This window comes from Hypanus sabinus, chromosome 15, assembly GCF_030144855.1.
Source record: "Hypanus sabinus isolate sHypSab1 chromosome 15, sHypSab1.hap1, whole genome shotgun sequence".
In the NCBI taxonomy this organism is placed as follows: Eukaryota; Metazoa; Chordata; class Chondrichthyes; order Myliobatiformes; family Dasyatidae; genus Hypanus; species Hypanus sabinus.
In genome coordinates this window covers 82039531-82054238 of record NC_082720.1, presented here as the reverse complement: position 1 = coordinate 82054238, position 14708 = coordinate 82039531, and the positions used below count along the sequence as shown (strand labels likewise).

At 38.2% G+C, this 14708-nt stretch overlaps 2 protein-coding genes across 3 annotated transcripts in view; both read right to left on the bottom strand.

Annotated features, from left to right (window-relative positions):
- fnip1 (folliculin interacting protein 1) overlaps positions 1-8586 on the bottom strand; it is a 99148-nt gene extending 90562 nt beyond the window's left edge. For both annotated transcript variants that reach the window (XM_059990599.1, XM_059990601.1), the window contains exon 1: positions 8408-8586. In XM_059990599.1, the coding sequence (XP_059846582.1) occupies positions 8408-8496 (89 nt within the window). In that variant the 5' untranslated portion in view covers positions 8497-8586. The remainder of the gene's footprint in view (positions 1-8407) is intronic.
- A 5514-nt stretch (positions 8587-14100) lies between these two features.
- The window catches only part of LOC132405638 (uncharacterized), a 56417-nt gene continuing 55809 nt past the window's right edge, over positions 14101-14708 (bottom strand). Inside the window, exon 12 of the mRNA XM_059990612.1 lies at positions 14101-14357. Coding sequence (XP_059846595.1) covers positions 14332-14357 — 26 coding nt within the window. The 3' untranslated portion in view covers positions 14101-14331. The remainder of the gene's footprint in view (positions 14358-14708) is intronic.

The following is a 14708-nucleotide window of genomic DNA, read 5'->3' as shown; positions in this document are numbered from 1 at the left end:
TTTTGCTTTGCATCTGCAGTATTTTGCTTCTGTAGGTCAAGTAAAATCACTTTGGGAAGAATATTACAGGATATCAATTGGCCTTTTCTCCACATCATCTTTTTGGTCTGATCTAAACTTAATTAAAATAAGTACATTGTGAATATAATTAACAAAGATTGATATGGCCATATCAGTTATTTCTGTACATTATATTAAACGTAATTTGGGGATGCTTCACAAACCTGATTAATAATCAAAATAACTGTCTTTGACCAAGTAGTGGCAGTGTTCTACCAACAACTCCTACAAGATGTCAGCATGAACATTGCTCAGGGGTTAAAAGATTGTGGTCTTCAACAATCATTGTAAGACAAGCTAATTGAGAATTTTGCTTTCCATCTGCAGCATTTTGATTATCACCGGTCAGTGAAAAATCTTCACAGTGGGACATTGCATATCATCTAAAACTTTGACAAACTTCTATCGATGTGATGTGGAGAGTATATTCACTGGTTGCATCATGGCCTCATAAGGAAACATCAAAAACACAAGTGCACAGAAAAGTCTACAAGAAATAGTGGATACAGCCCAGTCCATCATGGGTAAAGCCCTTCCTACCATGGGCACCTCTACACGGAGTGTTGTCGCAGGAAAGCTGCATTCATTATCAAGGATCTTCACCATCCAGGCCATGCTCTTTTCTTGCTGCTGCCATCAGCAAGGTATAGGAGCATAAACACCCTCACCACCAGGTTCAGGAAGAGTTATTACACCTCAGCCATCAAACCCTTGAACCAGAGGTGATAACATAACTCCACTTCATTTGCCCCACAACCTTTGGACTCAACTTCAAGGACTCTTCATCTGATGTTCTCAATATTTATTGCTTATCTGTTTATTATCAATTTCTTTTTTCTTCTCTTTATTTTCATACTTGCAGAGTTTGGGTTTTTTTTGCACATTGGTGTTGTCCATCCTTTTGGGTGTGATCTTCCATCGATTTTATTGTGTTTTTCGCATTTACTGTGATTACCCACAAGATGAATCTCAGGGTTGTATATGGTAACATAATGCTTTGATAATAAATTTATTTTGAACTTAAAGCAATCCCATTCTCTCAAGTCTTCTGCATACTGCAACTTGATTCAGCTTGAACTAACTTTGAATCTACAGTGGAACTGATGCAGGTTGCAGTTTCCCATTCCAATCCAACAGAAAGCTTATAGGCAAGATGCAATTCCATTGCAAATGAAGTTGAGTGAAGTTTCAGAGTGATGACAGTCAAATTTGTGTCGTATGCACAAATACATATTTGCATAGGTACAGTGAAAAATTTGCAAAAACACACAATTCATACGCAATTTTTTTAAACCAGAGGAAAATGAAAGTCCATTTTAGTGCAATGTGTAGCTAAAATACAGTGATTAGGGTTTTGGCAGTTGGCTCAAGAACTAAGTGGTAGAGTAGTTGTTCTTGAAACTGGTGGTGTGGGATTTCAGGTTCATTTAAGGGCACTGGTGTTTCATACCAGGCCGTGATGCAGCCAGTCAATATACTCTCCACTCTTGTTTGTCAAAGTTTTAGTTGTCATGCTGAATTCTCACACTCTTAATTAGAGGCACTGCCGTGATTTCTTCATCATTGTACTTATGTGCAGAGCCCAGGGAAGGTCCTCCAAAATAATAACACTGAGGAATTTAAAGTTGCTGACCCTCTCCACCTCTGATGAGGACTGACTAATGTAACTCTGCTTTCCTTCTTCTGAAGTCAACAATCAGCTCCTTGGTCTTGATGACTTTGAGTAACAGATTGTTATGAGACCACTCAGCCAGATTTTCATTCTCCCTCCTATATGCCGATTCATCGCAAATTTGATTTGGCTTATGACAGTAGGGTCGACAGCAAACTTGAATATGCCATTGGACATACTGGCTTTGGAGGCAGTGCAGAGGAGGTTCACCAAGCTGATTCCAGAGATGAGGGGGTTAGACTATGAGGAGAAATTAATTTGCCAGGGACTCTACTCGCTGGAATTCAGAAGAATGAGAGGAGATCTTATAGAAACATAAAATTATGAAAGGGATAGATAAGATGGAGGCAGGTGCACTGTTTCCACTGATAGATGAGACTAGAACTAGGGGACATACTCTCAAGATTCAGGGGAGTAGATTTAGGATGGAGATGAAGAGGAGCTACTTTTCCCAGAGGGTGGCAAATCTGTGGAATTATCTGCCCAATGAAGCAATGGAGGCTACCTCAGTAAATATATTTAAGACAAGGTAGGATAGATTTTTGCATTGTAGGGGAATTAAGGAATATGGGGGGGAAAGGCAGGGAGGTGGAGATGAGTCTGTGGCCAGATCAGCCATGATCTGTTGAATGGCGAAGCAGGCTCAACAGGCCAGATGGCCGACTCCCACACCTAGTTCTTATGAGCTGTGCGTAGCCACACAGTCATAAGTGTAAAGCAAGTAGAGTAGGGGAATAGGCACACAGCCTTGTAGTGCGTCTGTGCTGATGGAGATTGTGGAGATGTTGTTGCCAATCCAAACTGACTGGGGTCTGCAAATAAGGATAGAGGATCCATCCAAATGCACAAGGAGGCATTGAGGTCAAGGTCTTGGAGCTTATTGATTAGTTTTGAGTGGATGGTGTATTAAATCATGAGTTTTAGTCAATAAAGAGCATCCTGATGTATACACCTTTGCCGTCAAAATATTCCAGGATTGAGTGAAGAGCCAATGAGATAGCACCTGCTGTGGACCTCTTACTCTGGTAGGCAAATTGAAGCAGATCCAAGTGGTTACTCATCACCAACCTCTCAAAACACATCATCACCGTGGATGGAAATGCTACTGGTGATAATCATTGAGGCAGGTTACCATGTTCTTCTTTGGCGCTGGCATAATTAAGGTCTGGTCGATACAGCCCAGTCCATCACAGGTAAAGTCCCTCCCACCAGTGAGCACATCTACATGAAATGTTGTCATAGGAGAGGAGCATCCATCATCTGCGAACCCTCCACCACCACCCAAGGTATGCTTGCTCTCTTCTCACTACTGCCATACAGGAGGTATCAGAGGTACAGGAGCATCAGAACTCACACCGCCAGGTTCAAGAACAGTCATTACCCTTCAAGCATCAAGCTCTTGAACCAAAGGGGATAAACTTCATTTGCCCATCATTGAAATGTTCACACAACCTATAGACTCACTTTCAAGGACTCTTCATCTCATGTTCTTGAAATTTATTGCTTATTTATTATTATTTTTTTTGCATTAGCGCAGCTTGTTGTCTTTTGCAAGCTGGTTTAATGCCCAAGTTGGTGTGGTCTTTCATTAATTCTATTTATTTTATTTACTAATTTTATCAATCCATGGATTTATTGGGTATGCCCACAGGGTAGTGAATCTCAGGGTTGTATATGGTGTACAGGGTTGTATATGTACATGTACTTTGATAATGAATTTACTTTGCATGTTTCTCTCGCCTGATGGTAATTGCAAAAAGATGGCATAGCTTGGACGGTGGAGATCTTTGATAATAGATGTTGTCTTTTTGAGGGAGGACCTTCTGTAGATAACATTAACGGTGGGGAAGTATGTGCCCTTAATGAATTTGTCTGACCGACTCCCAGTTTGCATTGGAATTGGAGGTAGAGTGAACCTATTGGTTGGAATTACAACATGCATGCTGGCATGTAACAATTGCAAAGAGGTGATGAATTTTTGAGGCAAATAAATTTGAGAAGGATTCCCCATAGGTCCTCTCAAGTTAGTAAGTCCAATGACGAAAAAAAAATCACATGTCGCTGTTGATGTTGCACTTTGCATTTCTTTTGTAATTATTATGCAATTTTGTGCCTCTAAATGGATAAGATTATGGTGGAAAAATGTCAGCTGAGTGCAAAGGGCACAGTTTATTAAAATACATGCAATTCTAACCCAAATAGGTAATGAAGAATTCCGTCTACTACATACATTTATAAAAACAGATTTTAATACCAAGGTTTAGAAAAGTGAACAAGCTTTTAGTCAAATAATGCAAATCTCATCTTTTACAACAAACATCTTGAAAATGAATCAGAATTAAGCATGGTGAACTAGAAGGCCGATTTCAATGCTGAAAACAGGACCTGGCAAAAGTAGTCTGGGAGCTCTACTTGAAGGTAAGGCTACATCCAAGTGGGAATCATTTAAAAATTAAATACTTAAAGAGTTCAAAGACAATATGTTTCTATAAGAGCAAAAAGTTCAAGGAAACCTGAACGCCAAGGCATACTGAGGATAGGATAAAGGTAAAACTGGAAGCAAAAGGCAGCTATACAAAGAACTGAAAGCAGGGGAGGTCAACAGGAGTACAGAAATTATAGGGGAGGGACACTTCGAAAATGAGGAAAAAAAGAGGGATATGAATATTATGATGGGCAAAATTAATAGTGTATTTCATAAATATTTTGAAATTTTCTAGGCTATGAAGATAACTGGGAAAAAGCTAGTGCCCAAGGAGGTGATCTGCGCCCCCAGAATTGGAGGATGCTGGCAAGCTCTTAAATTACCATTTCTCCACTGCAGTCAAAATAGTTGGAGGTGGACAGTGAAATTCTATCTTTAAATACAATTGAAAAATGGGTAGATATCTTAGCAGTGTTACAGGTAGATAAATCTCTTAGTCCTGATGAAATGGATCCCTCCTTGAGAAGCAAGGAAGGATATAACTGGGGCAATAAGAGATTGTTTTTTACTGACCATAACTGATGTATCAGATAATTTTAGAGCAACAAACATGATAACTGTATTCAAGATAGGCAGCACGGATAAACTAGGTATGACCATTAGTAAGATGCACAAGACAATGACCCAAAAGGCTCAGAGCCAATGTGATCCACAGCAGTTTAGCAAATTGGATCCAAAATTAGCTCGGTATTGAAGCACAGGACAATGGCAACGGCAATTTTTGTAATTGGAAGTCTGTGACTAGTGATGTACCATAGCGATCAGTGCTATAACTGTTTATAATAAACATTAATGATTTGGATGTTAACATAGACACCATGATTTGTAAGCATACAGATGATGTAATAACTGTGGCTACTGTTAATAGTTTACAAGGTAACTAAGACTATAGGGCAATACAAGTTGATGAGCACAACAATGGCACATGGAACTTAATTCAGCTAAAAAAATATGCATTTTAGGAGGATCGTTAAGGATAGGACATTCACAATGAATGACAGCACCCACAGAAATATTGAAGTGCAGAGCTTTGCTACACAAGTCTAAGAATCCCTGAAAGTGGCATCTCATAGGATACTTGCCCTCATTAGTCAAGGCTATGATAAGCACACGGACTAATGGTGCAGCTTTACTGGCCATTGTTTGAGTCAAAGGTGGAGTACCAAAAAGGAAGTGCATGCTTGCACTACACCATGCTTAAAGTTGCCTGTCCCATTTAAGTAGCACAGTGTCCCAAATACACGAAGTGAATCCTGGCAAATTTCTCCATTGGTTTTTGATCTTTAAGAGTTGACTATCCTGCCTCTTATCACCAAGCCAATTAGTTAATGTGTCTCACCTTGGAGCTCCCAGGAGCCTTAACTTTTTGGACCAGACTTTCCTGCACAATCTTGTCAAACACCTAACTAAATTCTATATAAACAACATTTATCACACTGCCACAATCAATCTTCTTAGTTATCACCTCAAAAATCTCAAACTCCTGAGTTAAGATTTCATCCGTACAAAGCCACACTTACTGTTTCTGATCAGCCTTTCTTAATTTACCCAGATTCTATCCCTTAACATTTTCTCCAATGATGTCTCTACTACTGACACAAGGTTTATTCGTCTTATTCCTACTGTCCATAAAGAGAGCTCTAAGGGGGAAGATGGGGCTAATAAAAGTAAAAAGAGCTGTGATCACCATCAAAGATTTCACATTGTCTTGCACTGATGCCCATTTATTGGACTATCTAACTGCCTTTCATTTGAGAGGACAGTCACATTTTTCATAAATTTAAGGAAACAGCAAACATTAACAGATTAAATGTTAACAGTAATTAACATTAATAGATACTGGCCATTTACACAACTGAAACAGAATGAACTGGATTTCCTGCATTCTTTCTAAGCAGTTCATAGAAGCAATGGCAGAGACAGAAATACATCTGTTTGAAATATTTAGTATATTTTACATTATAAAATATAAATAATACAAGATTAAATGTACAATAAAATATAATATTGTAACAATTATAGCATAACTGAGAACAACATGAATTTCAAATATTTTCCTAACCATAGCATTCAGTATTCTGAAAAGGGAAGTTTTCCTTTTCATTCATAAAAATCTTTCATAGATATCTAAGATCATATAGTTGGATCAAAAATGTTTAAAAAGACATTAATTTGAAGTTATTTTGAAGAAATAGAATCAGTTAGCTATTCTAACACATATTATGCATCAGTTGCAGTTGTCCGTTAATTTGGATGAAGGCTAATATAAAGATTTGCATTATAAGCAACTTATCACAATCTCTCTCTCTCCCTCTCCCCCTCTAGGACCAGCTAACAAAAATTGGTAGACATTAATATTCTTGTTTGTACAATACACAATCCTGTAACTTATGATACATCTGTACAAACTAATCATACAACTACACAAGTATGTTTAGAAACATTGAAAGTTCAATTCTGATACATTCTATCATTAACATATATTTTGTTAATTACATTTGAAATCATGCAACATTAAAAGCAATTAAGTCATTAGTTTATTGAAATTCTGGTAGCTATCACCTTCACTCTATATACCTCCAAACTAACTATTCCAATGCACTCCAGGAATATCCTATCTTCTGTGTATTTCTGGATATTCAAGTTCTGTTTCTGATTTTGCATTGGGGCCATTCAGTATTAGATCTGTATTCACCAAACTACACTGAATCCTGATTGAGAAAGTCTCAGTTTTAAAATGTTCATCTATATTTTCAAATCCTTCCATGTTCCCAGCTTTCCTCATCTCCAATCCTATAAGTCTTAAAGACACTTGCTCTCCTCCAGTTCTAGCCTCTAAATCATCAAGGCTTTATTTCTGCTAACTTCAGCTGTCAAGATCCTGTGCCCTAATCTCTCTTTTGCTCCTTCCAAGAACTCCATAAGTTCTTGATTACATGTCCGTGTGGCTTGCTGACAAATTTTGTTTGACAATTTTCCTTTCAAGTGCCTTAGAAAGAAAGTTGAACTATGTCAACTTTGCCATACCTGCTACTGACAGATTCTGATATCAAAACACCCATATCCAGTGACAATCAATTAAATGGCCAGCAACTAGTGGTGATTGACCACTTCAAAAACACATCAAAACTCCCACTGGCAGAACTAAAATCGGCACAGGGAAGAAAATTCATATGTTTCCATTCTTCTCTGCATACTGCTATATTAAAAAAAGAATGTACTTTGGAAAGGAGTTAACACTACTCTTGCCACACCTATATTTATTTTAACAGGTTGCTTTGAATAAGTTCCCCTATGCAACGAAACAATACCTTATTTAATAAAAATCAAGTGATGAGAGCTGTTTATAACGTTTCACTTCACTATATCATAAACAGGTTTATTGGGTATGTGATCTGCCAGAATTCATATCAGTTCCCATAAGAATGTTTACATTTGTTGGTATCCTTGTGGCCCCTTTTACTATCTACTTTCAGGGCAACAGTTTTAAAAGAGGAAACAAATTAGAGTTAAACCAAGACTCGTCATCGTGATGGCTGAAGTGGCTCATCTTTGGATTGGGTGGGGAGGGGAATTTATCAGAAAATGTTAAGCATAAAAACTGCATTATTTGGGAAAAGACAGCCTTCGGTTATATTTGGAGGAAAGAATCCTAATATTAATCATGACCCAAGAGCACGGAGATCAGCAGTATGATTTTTTTGATCAGCAGTAATTTTTTTAAAAAAATAGCAAGTTCAAAAGCACGGTTTCAACCCCTCGTCGGTTAAATTTTCTCGTTTACTTTAACTGTGGATGTAATCAAAGCGGTTTTTTTTTTGAGTATTTGATTTTCAGCCAAGTCTTTATCACAGTAATTGTCACAAGCACGTGGAGGTCCACCCATACTGGTAAATGTTTCTTACGACCAAAAAAAGCTCCTCCCCAGAATAACGAAACAGAACAGCAGTCATCCAGTAAATCAGGTTTCAAAATTAACATAATTACATTCTCTTAAAGGACTAAAAAAACAAAACACTAAGAAATAAAAATGCAACAATTCAGCACTAGAATACACTTCCGTATTTTGATACATTCTATCTGCCAGGGCTGGGCTATAGTCACTGGTCGTATCACTTCAACCACCGATACTCCTGGGTGCAATTCCTTCCTTAAAGAAGAAAGGGAATACACAGCACATCAGCTCATACCTGAACGAACTATCTTCACTCGAACCTTTCGTGGGGGAAGTCAGGCCATTCCGTTTGTTGAAGAGTTTCTGAAATAAAGTCGGTGGCATTTTCCTGGTAGGTGTGACAATCGCTGCAAAGCGATACTCCACCGAGCTTCACTGTCATATGACTGAGGCTGGCTTAGAGACGCCGCTTCAGGGGAACTCCAAACGACCTTGCTCATTGGTCCTTTGCAGACAGACCTGTTCTATACCGAATGTAATTATTGGCTACTTCGCATCGGGTAACCCACATGCTTAAAGATTTTTTTGAAAAAAATGTTTTGGTTGTTTTGGGGAGTGTTTCATGTGTGCAGATCTGGCTTCATCTCATCCGCAGAAAATACCTATGTTTGTTACAAATATTGTTAATAATTTGCTGAAATGATATTGTATGCATGGAGAAATCAATCTTCAGGGTATTTTTTTTTCCGATTTGCACCACTTTTTTAAATAATACTCTCTAGTGCAGTGGGTGATGTTGGAGTGCTTTGTGTCGCCATCTGTACAGTTGAGTAGTTTCGTTATCAACAAAACTAGCCGAGCAAAGAAAAGTTGTAACGTTTAACAGGGAAGAACCAGTTTACCAAAAATAATTCTCCCGCCGATTCAGCTCTTTATTTCGAGCCTTCTAAAACGCATTCGTTATCCCATTTATTTTTATTACTTTCTTCGGAGTCATTTCGGTCCTAGTAGACAAAAAATATATATTTTATCAGGGAGAAAGCGCATTGTAAAAGTACAAATGTCATTATGTCATAGGAAAGTTAAATACAGAAACAGGGCATTCAGCCCATCTAGTCCGTGTCAAATCGCTATTTTTCATAAAACTATTTTCTCTAGAATCCTCTTTACAGCTGTGTATTTTTTTTTCAAAATGTATACGTCACTAGCAAGGCTTTCACTATTCCCCAAACCTAAATGTTCACTAATCAGTGTGGCTTTTTTTAAAAGGAGAAATACTTCAATTCAGGTCTGGAGTCACAAAAATGGTAGACTGATATGAACAGCAGATTTCCTGTTCTGAGCTAGATGGGTTCCCACAGCTGCTATGGTAAGGGTGAACCTATGAATTATTAGTCTTGACAACTACTTATACTACAACAGCAAATTAACCATTGCATCACCACTATACTTGGCCAACTTCTTCATCATTTTCATACATATTTCCCAAAAGAAGCCCAAATTGGACCAGATATGAAAGTGGTCTTGCAGTTACTCTAGACAATGTTTATTTCCAGTGGTAATTAAGATAATTTGTTTTCTGTAGCAGGTAGCAATGCACAAAGACAATTTAATACAGGGGTCACAAAAATCTTCATCCACTTTTTCCCCACCTTGTCTTCTTCCAATTGCCATCATAAGTAAGTGTATGATAATTTCTGCTTTTGGTTTTATCAGATCTTGATATATAACAATCAACTTTGAGTAGAATATGAAACTTATTGTTGTTATGTTTTGTTAACCCCAAAACATAAAACTAATTGAAATAAAACACAGAGTGGGAATAACGGGTCTTAGTTTTGTTTTTACTTTAAGCGAGGTGTGCACTTATGGCGTGGTGGTGTGATGATGTATGCCATTCACATAGCTTTACATCTAACCCATAATGAATTATTTAAACAGGTGAGAATGCTTTATCAAACAATATATTTACAATATAACTCAGATTTTTCTGAAATATTAAGTACACAAGAGTTGCAAGCAGTATTCAATATCCAAAAGTAATTAAGATTTTGAAAGTCTTCAAAATGGGCAGCACAAACTTTCTTTCTAATTCCAACCATAAAAATTCAAGAGAAACTGTAAATATGAAGATATTTAACATATCTTCAAAGCATATGCTATTAACAAAATAAAATAGCTATACAAATAGAGACACAGAAGCAAATTATAGTTTACAATTTTTCCGTAAGTGTGTGGGCAGAACATATTTGCAATGTAATGGACAGCACAAGGACCCCAGTAAATATTAATGGCAGGGTGGCATTGAAATAAAAACAGATTTCTAACCAATACACGAATTCACCATTCTCCTCCACTAGTCACACAGTGAATGTGCTCACACTAGACCACAGGTAGGGATCTAAAGCAATCAGTGGATTCAGAGAGCAATAGGGATATTTCTTTGAAAGCCAAGGATTCTTCAAAAGAATGGATTACTATTGCTCCTTCGCTCCTAATGAAACTTAGGGAAGGAAGTTCTTATGTTATCTTGGCCTCCTTGATCAGTTAACTGCTACTGATCTTTTCCCCTGAATTTATAATAGCCTTTGTCTTATTAAGGAGAGTTTTATTTTGCCTGTTTTACTGCTGAGAAGTATCAGAAAATGCATACTGCCAACAACAGGTTTCCAATATGCAAGTCCAACTATGCCAGTGCCCTCTTTGCCACAAACATCTGATACAAACTTACACACCAGTAAAGCCCTGGGCACTGAAATGACTCCTCACTCAATCATTAGACAATAAGACATAGAAGCAGAATTAGGTCATTTGGCCCATTGGGTCTGCTTCAACATTTCGTCATGGCTAATTTATCACCCCTCTTAATGTTACTCTCCTTAACCTTTGATACTCTTACTAATCAAGAATTTATCAATCTCCACTTTAAATATACCCAATGTATTGGCCTCTGCAGCTGCCCGTGGCAATGAATTCCACAGATTCACCACTCTCTGGCTAAATAAATTCCTCCTCATCTCTGTTCTAAATGGACGTTCCTCTACTTTGAGACTGTATCCTCTGATTCTAGACTCCCCACAGTCCATGGTCTCTTCTACTGCTGCGATGACGCCACACTCAGGTTGGAGGAGTAACAGCTTATATTCCATCTGGTAGCATGTACCTGATGGCATGTACCTCGATTTCTCAAACTTCCAGTATTTGCCCCCCCCCACCATTCCCATTTCCCCCTCACCTTTCCCCTTCCACTTTCTTCCATGACCTCCAGTCCTCTCCTATCAGATTCTCCCTTCTCCAGGATGATTTGGCAGGTGAATACGTGGCTGAGGAATTGGTGCAAGGAGCAGGGGTTCAGATTTCTGGATCATTGGGATCTCTTCTGGTGAAGGTATGATCTGTACAAAAGGGATGGTTTACACCTGAACTCATGGGGGACCAATATTCTAGCAGGCAGGTTTGCTAGAGTTGTTCAGGAGGTTTTAAACTAATTTGGCAAGAGGATGGGAACTGGAATGATAGTGCTGAAGATGAGGTAGTTAGTTTACAAACAGGGAGCCATAGTGATTCTAGCAAGGAGAGGCTGGTGATAGGGCAAAATTGCAGTCAACAGGATGAGTTGCTATGTAAATGGCAGACAAAATCAAAAAGGGTGGATACAGGATTTAAGGTGTTATATTTGAATGCACACAGTATACAGAATAAGGTAGATGAACTTGAAGCATAGATACAGATTGGCATGTATGATGTGGGCATCATTGAGTCATGGCTGTAAGAACATTACAGGTCGGAGCTTAACATTCAAGGATACACATTGTATCGCAAGGGTGGGCATGTAGTCAGAGGAGGTGGCATGGCTCTGTTGGTAAAAAATGAAATCAAATCATTTGAAAGGGGTGAGATAGTGTTGGAAGGAGTTGAATTGTGGGTAGAATTAAGGAAATGCAAAGGTAAAAAGACCCTGATGAGAACTATATAAAGATGAGCCCCCACCCCCTGAACAATTGCAAGGATGTGGTCTACAAATTACAACAGGAGATAAAAATGCATGTCAAAAGGGCAATGTTACATTAGTCATGGGGGTGTTCAAATGCAGGTACACAGGTAGATTGGAAAAATTAGGTTGGTGCTGGATCCCAAGAGGGGGTATTTCTAGAATGCCTATGATAAGGCTTTTTAGAGCAACTTGTGGTTGAGCTAAGGGATTAGCGGATTGGAGGTTCTGCAATGACCCAGAATTGATTAGAGAGTTTAAGGTAAACAAACCCTAAGGGGCAAGTGATCATAATGATAGAATTCACCCTGAGATTTAAGTTAAAGTCAGGTGTATCAGTACTACAGTGGAGTAAACGGAATTGTGGAGGCATGAGAGAGCAGCTGGCCAAAATTGACTGGATTCTGGAATGGTTTTGGAAGATTGGAAAATTGCAAATGTCACTCCACCCTTCAAGAAGGAAGAGAGACAGAAGAAAGAAAATCATAGGCCAGTTGGTCTGACCTCAGCGGTTGGGAAGATGTTGGTATCAATTATTAAAGATGTAGTTCCAAGGTACTTGGACACACGATAAAATGTAGTTCATATGCTGTCCTCAAGGGAAAATCTTTCCTAATAAATCAACAAACAGGATAGACAAAGAATCAATGGGTGTTGTGTACTTGGATTTTCAGAAGTCCTTTGACAATGTGTCACACGTTAAACTGCTTAACGAGAGCCTATGGTATTACAGGAAAGATACTAGCAGGAACAAAGCAGTGGCTGAATGGCAGGAGGCAGAGTGGGTATAGAAGGAGCCTTTTATGGTTGGCTGCTGGTGACTAGTGGTGTTCCACAGAGGGCTGTCCAAGGGCAGCTTCTTTTTACATTTTATGTCAATGACTAGGTTAACAGAATTCATGACTTTGTTGTGTTTGCAGACAATACGAAGAGAGGTGGGAGGGCAGGTAGTGCTGAGGAAACAGAGGCTACAGAAGCACTTAGACAAATTAGGAGAGTGGGCAAAGAAGTGGTAGATGAAATACAGTGTAGGGAAGTGTATGGTCCTGCACTGGTAAAAGAAATAAAAATGTAGATTTTTTTTAAATGGAGAGAAAATTCAAACTCTGAGGTGCAAATCTGAGCTACAGGTTTAATCTGTTCTGAGGAAGGCAAAGTGAAGGTAGCATTCATTTCAAGAGGACAATATAAAAACAAAGATGAAATATTGAGGCTTTATAAAGCACTGTCAAGGCCTCACTTACAGTATTGTTAGCACTTTTGGGTCCCTTATCTAAGGATGTGCTGACATCCTTGGGGTCAAAGGAGGCTCACAAAATTAATTCCAGGATTGAAAGGCTTGTTTTACGAAGAGTGTGATGGTTATCATCCTGTACTCACTGGAATTCAGAAGAATGGGGTGGGGGATGACAACATTGAAACGTGTCAAAAGTTTAAAGGCCTTGATAGAGCAGATGTAGATAGGATATTCCCTGTGGTGGGAGAGTCCAAGACCAGAGGACACAGCCTCAGAATAAAGGGGCTTCCTTTTAGAATGAAGATGGGAAGGAAATTCTTTAGACAGTGTCGAATTTGTGGAATTCATTGCACCAGGTGACTGGAGGCTAAGCCTTTAAGTATATTTAAGGCAGAGATTGATAGATTCTTGATTAGTCAGAGCATGAAGGGATACAGGCAGAAGGCAGCTGATTGGGGCTGCGAGAGAAAATGGATCAGCCATGATGAAATGGTGGAGCAAGCACAATAGGCCAAATGGCTAAATTCTGCACCTATATCTACTTTATGGTCTTACAAGACCGAATCAAAATGAGAAAAGATATATTAAAAAATAATTCTTGAAACTGTCTTAAATTATGTTTCTCTGGCACCATTTTTTCTGGATGGTAAACCACATTACATTTATAGTATTTAATTTCTATAATCAGCTGTAATTTTAACTTTCAACAAACTGAATCTAAACTCTTTGCCATAATAATACAACCATCTTTGAACAAATATAGATGCAACATTGGTTTTATTTTCCATGAATATATTAAAAATTACAAATTCTTTTACATAAATAAATATATACTGGACAATTTTATTCCAAGCATAAATTAACAATCACTAGAAGTTTTTTCCCCCCCATTCTCTGGTTAAATAAAGCTTTTACTGATGAATTAATTTAGTACAAAAGTACAAACTAGACAGATACAGAAGAGCTTTTCCAAAATTTCAAACAAGCACAATCAAGTAGGTGAGGTAATAATAAAGTCTGCAAGAGAGAAAAAAAAACAAAGTAATTACAAAATAGTCCAGCACATGAATGAAATCAAAATGAAATCACATTTCAACAGCATTACAAGCACAATTATGTTACAGTCTCAGGCTTGCTCTCCCAATCAAAAGATTTTGACTGATCCAGACATAGCTTCAACTCCATTTTTTCCCTGATCTCACAACCATGTAGTATTTTTTTATATTCCAGATATATATCAGCATAAGCAAGCTTAAGACTCAACATTCATAGATCTCTGTGGGAGTAAATTCCAAAGATTAACAATCCTTTAAGAAATTCCTAACAAAGTGTTGTGAACAAAGCGGATGAGAGAGCGTGGATCAGTAC